Source organism: Notothenia coriiceps, unplaced genomic scaffold (genome assembly GCF_000735185.1).
Source record: "Notothenia coriiceps isolate Sejong01 unplaced genomic scaffold, NC01 NC01_scaffold00019353, whole genome shotgun sequence".
NCBI lineage: Eukaryota > Metazoa > Chordata > Actinopteri > Perciformes > Nototheniidae > Notothenia > Notothenia coriiceps.
In genome coordinates this window covers 816,326-827,610 of record NW_011352054.1, presented here as the reverse complement: position 1 = coordinate 827,610, position 11,285 = coordinate 816,326, and the positions used below count along the sequence as shown (strand labels likewise).

General features: G+C 38.9%; 3 protein-coding genes across 3 annotated transcripts in view; 1 reads left to right on the top strand and 2 right to left on the bottom strand.

The window, feature by feature from the left end:
* The window catches only part of LOC104951964 (DDB1- and CUL4-associated factor 6-like), a 16,150-nt gene extending 15,858 nt beyond the window's left edge, over positions 1-292 (bottom strand). The window contains exon 1 of the mRNA XM_010778711.1: positions 243-292. Coding sequence (XP_010777013.1) covers positions 243-292 — 50 coding nt within the window. The remainder of the gene's footprint in view (positions 1-242) is intronic.
* Positions 293-585: 293 nt separating this feature from the next.
* rpl24 (ribosomal protein L24) lies at positions 586-2,053 on the top strand. The gene is made up of 4 exons (XM_010778710.1): positions 586-597; positions 806-942; positions 1,667-1,730; positions 1,928-2,053. Exons 1-4 carry the CDS (start codon positions 586-588, stop codon positions 2,006-2,008), a joined length of 294 nt encoding a protein of 97 aa, XP_010777012.1. The 3' UTR covers positions 2,009-2,053.
* Positions 2,054-3,285: 1,232 nt separating this feature from the next.
* mpc2b (mitochondrial pyruvate carrier 2b) lies at positions 3,286-9,141 on the bottom strand. The gene is made up of 5 exons (XM_010778694.1): positions 8,793-9,141; positions 6,442-6,482; positions 6,056-6,140; positions 5,454-5,565; positions 3,286-4,376 (listed from the first exon to the last, which is right to left on the bottom strand). The coding sequence occupies exons 1-5, from the start codon at positions 8,884-8,886 to the stop codon at positions 4,295-4,297; spliced, it is 414 nt and encodes a 137-aa protein (XP_010776996.1). The 5' UTR covers positions 8,887-9,141; the 3' UTR covers positions 3,286-4,294.
* Positions 9,142-11,285: the final 2,144 nt, after the last annotated feature.

The window sequence follows — 11,285 nt, the reverse complement described above, 5'->3', positions numbered from 1 at the left end:
AGTTCTTCACTGCTCAAAAACAGCTTCCACTGTTTCAGCACCTGGTGTGTGGTGGGATTTTAAAGCTCTAAATGCTGCACTGTTGGATGAACAAGTTATAGTCTGGTGCAGGATATTTGGACTGGTTACTTATTCCTTTTTTATCAGTTTCAAAAGGCACTACTTGGCATTGTTGTGTGCAACACATAGGGGATTTTAATTTGGCTTTACAAAACCATATTGATTGGAATCAGGTTCATTACTCGTCCACTTTGCTGAGGTGAACGGTGTGCACGGTGTCGATCTGTGTCATGCTGCTGGTTGCCTGACTGCGTGTTTTGCAGCTGGGCAGCAGTGCTCACTCCACACTCCGCCAGCCATCAGAGCAACAGGAGGTCATAGTACTGGTCCTTGACGTCTTAAATGACATTTCTCCATTGGCCAGCCTCCAAATTCTCCTACATGCTACATCATTCTCAACTCAGACTGTATTATGTGCCGTCTGATTCAATGACACATTGGGTCTCTACAACTTGCTTAGAAATATGTTGAATGTTGCTATTTTGAAAAATAGTGAATTCCAACGCTTAAAAGTAAAGTCTAGACATGCAAGTGTTGGTAACTTTCTGCAAAGAGGTAGACTGCAGTTTATGATCAGAAAGTGTCGTGGTTCAGTTCACGGCTTTTACCTCCATCGGGTAGCAGGTTTACTGATTCAACGCAGCATGTTTTATGTAAACTACTCGTTATGTAGGATCCTTTTCAGGTGGTTCAGTGAACAGAAGTGGGCATGTTGGTAATGTTGGTTTTTGTCATGTGTTAACAGGAAGAGATCGCAAAGAAGCGTACCCGTCGTGCAGTGAAGTTCCAGAGGGCCATCACTGGGGCCTCCCTGGCCGAGATCATGGCTAAGAGGAACCAGAAGCCAGAGGTCCGCAAGGCCCAGAGGGAGCAGGCCATCAGGTGAGGACACAAACATGCTTTTATCTAAGATTAGTCCAGTTTCTTGGTTGCTCTTGAATCAGGCTGAATAACTTAAACATGAAGGGGTCATCACTTTAGCAGGACAGACATCACAAAGTTATAATTGTGGAATTTGAGTCAACTTTTGTCGGCCATCTCGTGGTAATCTGCCCCTGCTAGCCCTGCAAACAGCTGTCATTTTGCAACCTTTTAAAGGACATCTAAGAACCTCACATTATATCAATTCTGAAGAGGTCAGTTAAACTCTGTAGGTTGTAGCATTTAAATTGATTAATGTCATCAATCTTTCAATTGGACGAGGGAAAAAAAGAATTGCTCTTAGAATGTGTTTTTATTTTTTAAGAAACAATATTGGCTCTTTGTTTTGATGGTTATTTCTGTAGCATTACTTAAAGCACATTTGTTTTAGCTTGAAACGCTCTTCTGGAATCGCTTATCAATGAAGTACAATGGTCGTCTAGGAAATTACCAGCATCAAAACCTGTCAACAAAAACATCTCTGCCTTATTTTGGAACTATTGACACAACTTGTTTGTTTTCGACAATGCGTTGTTGTTGTTGTTGTTATTGCTGTGATTGGATCTCTCTAGTTGGATCTATTTTCAGCAATCTCTTCAAATATTAAGATTACATGATGACAGAAGATGGTATGCAAATATTCTCCTTGTTCAGTTTGGCTGATTGTCTCTCTTGTTTCTATCAGGGCTGCCAAGGAGGTCAAGAAGGCAAAGGCAGCAACAAAGAAGCCTGCTGCCGCCAGTGCAAAGGTAAGATCTGAAGCCATACAGATAGAGCTGTTTTTAGTTATTTGCCTTCATCAATATATGTTGGAAGCCATGTTGTTTCAAAGTTATGAATCACATAGTTAAGATATTGTTTGCCTGCTCCCTAGTATTCACTTGATTATTGAGCAACCTTATGTTTTATGAGGATTTGTAACTATTTTCTGTATTTCTTTCTGTAGTCGGCTGCCAAGACTGCACAGAAGCCCAAGGTCGCCAAGACGATGAAGATCAACGCACCCCGTGTCGGTGGAAAACGCTAAACCCGTTTCATTTGCGTTGTGAATAAAACATTTTTGTTTAACCAACATATTTGTGATTTTTCTTTTATCAAAAATCCTGGCTATACCTATGAGAAAATTGTGAAATTAAAAGTTGTAATGTTAAACACCAAAGTATGTACGGGACAGATCTCAGAACAGAATTTTCCTTTCTTGCTAAACGTAGTCTTGGGGAATAAAATCATGACATGTATAGGGACAAAGGGGTTATGAGGTCATCCAGCTCCACCGAACCATAATCTGCCTATTTTAATCTAATGATCCCTCTGCTGTAAGCCGGTATCAAACCACTGAATTCAACTGATGCTTAACAGTCCCCAAGCTACTACAATTTACATATACTGTAATTGGGAAGACCAGAACATTCTTAAGGCAATAAGATTGTCATTGTGCAAAGGTTTAGATGTATGCGGTACTTTAGCTGCTGGGAATAATCTACATTGTGCAACTGTAGTGCTGACAGTGAGCAGCAGAGGGCGACAACGTTTCATATTATCTGACGTTAGCTGTAAACTGCTCTGAAAGCACTGGGGCTGTAATAAAGGTTAATGGTTTACACTAGAAATAATCACATAGCTAGAGACGCACATCTGTTTAAAGCCTTTCACCTGAACAGTTGACTTTAAATTACACCAGTGGCGATGTATATTTTTAGGGCTTCAAATGTTTAGATCAAAATCTGTTTCGGGGCACATCTACAAAATGCATGTTTTTGTTTGCTGGTTTTAACATTTTAAGTCTACCAAAAAGATAAGTGACATTTAAGATTTGCCTAGACTTTTAACAAAACAGTTTATGGAGGTTTTCTATCAATTATATGTAAGTGGGTTTGAGATTTAAAAATGGTGGCCAAGATAATCAAATGATTCATTTTAATGGGTAAAATTCCAGAAAAACGATTCACAAGCACCTTGCAACTGATTTTCTTAGGTGCTCGTCCGTTTTTTGAAATTATTTAAAAACGATATACTATAGAATATTTTTGTTTGACAACACATTTTAAAACTACTTAAATGATCCACTTGCCTTCAGAAACTGCGATGGCCCTTAGTTTTTCTTTTAAAGACAAACATGAATCATGAAAGTAAGCAGATTTATCAATAATTAAAAGAATCAGCTGCATCTCTACTGAAGACATGTTTGACTACTTGTATTTAACTAATCCTGTAGATTAAGGTTGACCTTTAGATCAACTAATCTTTAAAGCTCTCCCCACTTTGGCTTCAGTCGCCTAATATGTACGAGATGTGAATACGGCAGGTGTTAAAGAGGCTTTATTAGGAGGACATAGTATGACCGACCGTCAAAGTGCCATTTGTTCAAACAGTCAGCAGATACAGACATATTTTAAAGTGATGACACCAGTTATTGCTCAAATATTCAGGGGATTAAAATTTATAATTTTAACTATAGTAGAAACGTGTCAAATAAAACACTATAGTTAAAAAATATATATATAACACCTTGTTCTGATAAAGAGCCGATAGCATTTCAGTGGTGCTAGTCGACTCTGTAACAATCAATAAAAAGTTGCACAGGTTAAATATGTGGCATTGGTTCAAGCAGTCCTGATAAATAATCAGAAAATAACAGCAATCTCTCTATACAGCTAGAGATATTTGTTTTCATCAAGTGATTAATAAATAATGATTTGCTCACACAGATTAAAAGCCATTAAAATGGAAGGAATCATTACATGGTAATCAAAATTGACCTAATAATCACTGAGGTACAGATGCAACAACTGCAATCTAATTATAAATAGGTAAATGGAGAGGTTACTGTGATGAATCCTTAATTTCATTTGGAGAACACATCCCTTTAAACTACGTTCAACACAAACCCGAAGAGTTACATTTTTTGGGAAATGATTGCATGAGGTACTGATTGCTACTCGTAAAAAAAATGGTGTTAAAAATGCAAAAACTTCCCAAGTAGTGCACGAGACATAAAGCATGAACTTAAATTCAAGAATGTACAATCATAAGTTGTTTAACAAGTGGGTAACTTGTGCGTTAATGACCACATTTCTTGATTGTGTGTTGACTACAGTTAAAAAAAAAATGTCTGTCTTCTTTGTTTTTTTAAAACCTGAGGAAATGTGAAACTTGAGGGAAAGTGCACATTTCCAACAGGGACAGGCGTAATGTGGTATAAGGAGGGTTATGGCAGGGTGTTAACACGGGACGACGAGGAGATGATGGAGGGGAGTGAAGTCTCCGCTTCAGTCCCCTGAAGGAAGCGCAGCGTGGCATCAGGATGAAGCTCTCAGGACTCCGGAGCCTCGAGGGCCTTTTGCGCCTTTTCCTCCTCTGCCTTCTTATCCTCTGCCTTCTTATCCTGGTGGAACCTATGAGGAAACAAATGATAAAGTAGAAGTTGTGAGAAATTAAAGTGTGTTTTGTTTGTTAACCAGCTAAAAACTAAGCGAGAGAACCGTTGAAAATCGTTTCTCTCAGCATTCTGTTTCCATAGCAACTTACGGTGCCTGCCTAACCTTACCGTTAGACTAAAATAAATTAGATCAAATATGTTGCAGTGCACTGTCACAACCTAGCAAAGCAAAATAATATTTTTTTCCGATTATGTTGTTTTCGTAATTGTGGCAGGCCAAAATCGTATTTGCGGTTAAAATACGATTAATTTCACAGCCCTAGTTTGTTTATAGGTTTCTGTGCATGTTCCTCCAGAGGGAGTTTCTCTCTGCCTGAGACACCTCCATTGGACTCCTTTGTTTACTTTAGTAAAATAGTGAAATCACTATGCAACACTTGCGCTTCTATTGGCTAGCGCTCCAACACATTATAGGCTAAGGAGAGGGACGTCTCTAAGCGGTTGACCAATCACAACAGAGCCGGCCAGCTAACCAATCAGAGCAGACTGGGCTCTGGTTTCAGACAGAGGGTGAAAAGAGGTGCTGCAGCACAGGCTAGTATGAGGAAAATAAAGAGCTTGTTGAACATTAAAGCTTTAGACATGTCCCAGGAGAGGCACTACATACTGATATGAACCTGAAAATGTGCATATTTCCTCTTTAGGATTAATATTATAGTATTTATTTTATATTCAATGTTTTATCTTTAGCTTGTTCTCCAGGACTTTTAATTAGTTTGAGGTAATGATTTCATAGCCAGCATTCAACATGATTTCTACTCTTTATGGAAAATGTTTCTTCTCATCCCCCCTCAGGAGTTCAGTTAATTGTTGACATAGAAACAAAGCACACATGACAGCTAGTGTATGTTATACCTTCACTACTGAATCAGCTGCAGTGCACCGAAACATTAACTTGTGGCCATGTTTTATAATCAGCAATAGGCAAGGAATGAATTGACCACTAGTGCTACTGTGCGCTTATCACGTATTGATCATTAGATTGGTATTACCCGAGATAAGGCCCCTTTAAGTTAAGCACAACAACACAAACCTCCAGATCCGGTAGAGCTGGGAGGATCCTGCGGCGCCGAGGAAGAAGTTGACACAAAACAGGTTCCAGTTCTTCGGGGTGATCACCAGCGAGTATCTGGACCAGATCAGGCCTGGTGGAGGGACAGGGGAGTGAAGGTTATGCACACCACTGATGGAAACAGCCTGTGTGTTAGCAAAGCAGTGACAGATAAGAGTTGTTTGAAGAGACATATTGCAACAGCAGAAGCATCAGACAACCTTTAGCACACATTGATCACATTCTCTGAACACTGAACTGATCGTTTTGATAAATGCACTGACCGAATTCACAGCTCGTATTCGAAAAACGTATTAATATGATTGACTTTAAATTAACGTACACATTACCAGGACCATGATGTCTGTAAGGTATATACTTTACTTATAAAAACAGGACAGATTAAATTCATTTGAATCTTGAAATGCTGATTTCATGCTGCTACCTTTTCTGTTACTTTTCCCTAGATCACACTATCTCTTTTTTAAACAATGGATGTTGCAAACTGAGACATTGCACACAAAGAGGCTTAATAATGGTTATGTCTCCATGTGTAGTTCATAATAAAATGGATGTATTGTTACCTGTGGCTGTCAGCACTCCAGACTGGGAGAGACTGAGTTTGTCTGCTGGCCGACTCATATCAGCCAGACCAGCTCCAACCAGACCCTGCAGAGGAAAGAGAACATGTTGTATGTATTCACTGTATGTTAACATATCATTTGTATTTGATAAGACTATATATTATACAATGATGGCGTGTTTGGTGCTTGACCCCAATTGAGTTGGGATATAAATAGCAGCACAGGAGAGCAGAAACACACATGTCTGCAGTACAAACGTATGAGGATTTTCTTCTGAACGGTTTACTTTATAAGATCATCTTCAGGCCCCTGAAAGTATTCAAGTACCAACACATAACGCATGGTTTGAACTTTGAACTGATATAACCTGTGATTAATGCACTTACCCATTTAAACACTGGAGCCCAGAAAAACACTGTCTTTGGACCTGAAATACAAACAAAGCAAGATGGAAACGTGACATTTGGGCCACAGTGGATGTTGAATTATTCGGTGGGATTTCACAGTTAAACTTTCTCCTGGAGTTTGGAGTCAGGCCAGAGTGTCAGATACACGATGGCATTGTTTTTGGAACAACCTGAACTAGGTCTCTATATTTTGCTTTACAACAATAAGCAATTCCAAACAAACCTGATATTCAACACGGCAATAAACTTAAGGACAGCAAAATATTGCAATAAAACAACATATCATATCTTCCGGTGGATACCATACCAGGACATATGAATAAACAATATGAAATAGGGAAGGTCATGTATAAGCGTTGATGTACAAATAATATAGTAAGACTTAAGAGTTAAGGGACACTTCCTCCCTAGTGTAGCTAATCCTCCTACCAGGTTTCCAAACTTGTGATATCACCACTTATAATATTAGTTTTTTGTAAACTAACCATCTGTGTGGGACTCGCATAAACTTAATTAACTTATGAAAGGTCAAATTCACAGGAGCATAAAGAGCTGCAGGTCTGGACTCTGCCATGATCTGCCCTCATATTCATGCTGCAGGCTAAACACAAAGTTAGACGTCTTGTGCCTGTAAATCATCACAGAGGGGGGGGGGGAGTGGTTCGGTCTCCGCCCCTTCATACCTGCTCTGAAAACTGTCCTTGACAACGAGTTCTGCATTAGCCTCACAGACACAACGGAGATCAGTCTGTCCCTGTGACGCACAGACTGATTTCTTAATCTCTGTAGTTAAGGTCAGGTTTTAACAGATCTGAATGTGTGTGCAAGTGCAACACGCTGAATGTGTTATATATTCCTATCCAAACATAATGAAGTCTAATGCAACAAATCCCACTTCCATGAAGGTTATAGTGTTTAGCTCAGGCTGATATAGAGCAGAGTGACTGTTTGTGGTGATGTTAATCGTTTTGCATTATACTGAGAGGGGTTTTTACAATAATAAGTTTGACCTAGTTGACAAGCTTCAAGGATTATTACAGGGTTTCTGTATTATAACTTTTTTAACTGTTCCTTCAATGTACAATGTTATATAATGAAACTAACACACATTCATTATGCTGAATCATGATTAGATGTACAACAATAAGTGTATTAAGCCAGGGATTTATTTGGTAAACATTTTTACAATACAAAGAAATCTAATCAAGCAATAATCATTTAATTCAGCTTTTTAAAATGTGAATATTAGCTGCTTTCTCTCTGGTAGTTAATGTGTTATAGTGCTCTGGACCGAAGAAAGCAAACAGAAAGCCTGTACACAGATTGATACTATATCATTTTATAATATGCTATAAACTGTGTGACTTTACACACCACTGTGTTTCCTTGATTTTGTACATTTTGTTTTGTTTTTGTATTCAAATCGCTTTTGTATCGTTTAGTCTATTTTAGTTTTGTGTACCAGGGTTAGGGTTAGGTTATTGATTTGCTTGATCTATGAATGCATACTCTGCTGCTGCGAAACCACTTGTTCCCTCTAGGGCTCAATAAAGGCTCTAATCTTATCTTAATAATTGGAAGCTGCAGCCCAGTTATAGTTAATGATATCTTTAATATGAACATAAGATAAGATTCAACTGTTTAATAATTACTTCATCATCATGAGACGAGACTATAAACAGTCATTGTCAATGTTTTGGGTCAACTACTTTAGTTATTCTGATGACAATAACATGCAAGTGGCTAAAATGTAAGTAGATTTTTGTATATTTTTTTTAACATTTAAAGTGGTTTATTTCTTCCTGTTTTTGGTGGCTCACTACAATCAACCATACCGTGTAAATAAAGATAACTAAAAACAACGTTTAAATTAAATAAGAAAAACTAAAATATGGGGTTAAATTAAGAAATGTAGCCTCTTGAACACGGAACTGATCTAGTTATATTTTAAATGTACAAAAGTAGAAACACTGTTATCATAACGTTTAAAATAAGTGATATTTGTACACTGCATCTGTTGTTTGGCACAATATATAATCCTAAAAGACCTTCCAACATGTATTAGCACCCTTACATAAGATCCAGTATACTTTGTTGTGGTACCTCAGAAATACACAACTTAATACCACAATAAACTTCATACTTTTCCTGTCATAAACCCAGCTGTTGTTCACAGACTGAGCTGCTCTCCCATCAAAACAATGACCTCAATACAGTCTAACATCAGGTACAAGCAGAGCTGATGTTTGATGAAGGATTATGGAGATGCGTACATACAAACACAGACCCAGTCCTCTAACCAAACAGCCGGATAATAAACTCTACATTACCTGCTGGGTGGTTGTACAGGGGTCTCAGTTTTGCGGGCAGTTTGTGCTCGATCTTGTCCAAAATCCGGTGATAGGAGGCTCTCAGTGCAGCCATGACTGTATTGGGAAACTGACAGAAGCTAGCTCGCTAAAGAGGTGAGGAAGCTAAGGATCTTTCTTTAAAAAGCCACAGACTTTTTAAAATAAAAGTGTTCCTTTGTTCACTTGGAGGATGGTGTCCAGTAAATTGATAGCAGGAAGCTTGAAGGATATGAATGGATGACGCTATCCTACTTTCGACCTTCCCTAGGAAACACTGTGAGCATGTTAGCGCCGCTAGCTTCTGTCTGACCGACGAGGTGACTTTCTGCACGGTGCAACCTACCAACCTCGCGAGGGGCGGGGCTACATGTTTCCTCTGTCCTCATTGGTCGGTCCGGTCAGAATCCCGGTATGGTTGGTTTAGAAAGGATTGCTACTTTTCCTGCACGGCGTGGCTCGACTGGGTGGATATGAATCAACGCGTTAACAAGTAATTAAGTAGACAAATAAAATAGTGTAGTCGGTTCTGGTTTGCAAAAGCCCTCAACAACACATAACATTAATTCTCAAAGTTATAGTCACAGACCCCACTGCCATGAATCGTTTTTTATTAATAATATTGTTTACAATTTCTTTTTTACTTTAACATTTCTAGAATATCATATTTGTTATCCAACAAAACACTTACCCTAGAATTTTAAATATGTCTATTAGATGTTTTCCTTATATATTTATCTTGTTCTTTAAAATATCAACATAAGATTTGAATGATGATCCAGGGTTTTCCTTGCAAAAGTTTGTGTTGTTATATTATGATATGCAGATAAGTTATTGTATTGCTTAACTTTGAAGTATGATTTCATTGAGGCTGTAAAACCTGTAATAAAGTACGATTTCAGCGGGTTCTGTGGTTATAACCTGATATTCTGGCCCTCTTACAACGCACAACAGCCCCAACAGGTTAATCCAGTCCTTTCTTCAGAGGACTAGTCTACAAAGAGGAAAAGTCTAAAAACCAGCTGTATACCAAACAATCCGTTTAATTGTATTTACACTTTAAATAAAAAGGCATTTACAACTGTTCACTTTGCTGTATAACCACCAAGTAGCCAACTGTTATACCCTGCATTAATGTGCCCCACTGGTTTATTTAATTTACTTATTTTTAAATACAGAATGTGAGACGCCAGAGATAATAATTATATTTTATTTTAAATACTATGTGCATGCCTTTTTTGTTATCTAATAGTGTGTTATATTTATTTTTCATCTCTATCTATACTGCTGTTACAATGTAAATTAAGGAATTCTGATTCTGATTCTAAAAGGCTACGAGCCTAGAAAGCTGCAGCTGATTCAGAACGCCGCTGCTCGAGTCCTCACTAACACTAAGAAAGTGGATCACATCACTCCTGTTCTGAAGTCTTTACACTGGCTTCCTGTGTGTCAAAGAATAGATTTCAAAAATACTGCTGCTGGTTTATAAAGCACTGAATGGTTTAGGCCCAAAATACATTTCTGACATCCTGCTAAATTATGAACCATCCAGATCTCTCAGGTCTTCAGGGACGGGTCAGCTTTCTGTCCCCAGAGTCAGAACTAAACATGGTAAAGCAGTTATTCAGTTCATGCTCCAAATATCTGGAACAAACTCCCAGAAACCTGCAGGTCCGCTGCAACTCTGACTACTTTTAAATCCAGGCTGAAGACTTTTCTTTTTGTCGCTGCTTTTAATTGAACTATTCATATCTTAGACTGCACTGTAACTTTTATCCATGTATTTTTTCTTTTAATGTTTATTTTATTAACTTTTATTTTTAATGACTGATTTTAAATGCCATTTTCTCTAATGTCTGCCATTTTCTTAATGTCTTTCATTTTTTGTAAAGCACTTTGAATTGCCTTGTGTTGAAAAGTGCTATATAAATAAACTTGCCTTGCCTTGCCTTACAAAGATGGTATTAAATTAAAGGGTCTGTCATAGGGTCATGTCATCTGTCCGCCTTTTTCCACCTCAAAAACATTGCCCGTTTCCGCCCATCACTCTCCTCCTCTGCTGCTGAAACCCTGATTCATGCATTCATCACTTCACGACTCGACTACTGCAATAGCATCCTCTCTATGGCATACCATCCAACCTCCTCAATAAACTCCAACATATCCAGAACTCTGCTGCCCGCCTCCTCACCCTCACCCACACCCGCTCCCGAGACCACATCACTCCCGTCCTCCAGAACCTCCACTGGCTCCCCGTCCGTCAAAGAATCAACTTCAAAGTCCTCCTCATTACTCACAAAGCCCTCAACAATCAGCCCCCCCCTTACCTCACAGACCTGCTGCACCACCACACCCCTTCCTCCTGCTGCCTCCGCTCATCAGAAGCCAACCTCCTATCCATCCCCACCCGCACCAATCACCGGACCTGGGGGGACAGAGCCTTCTCCGTCGCTGCCCCCTCCCTCTGGAACTCAC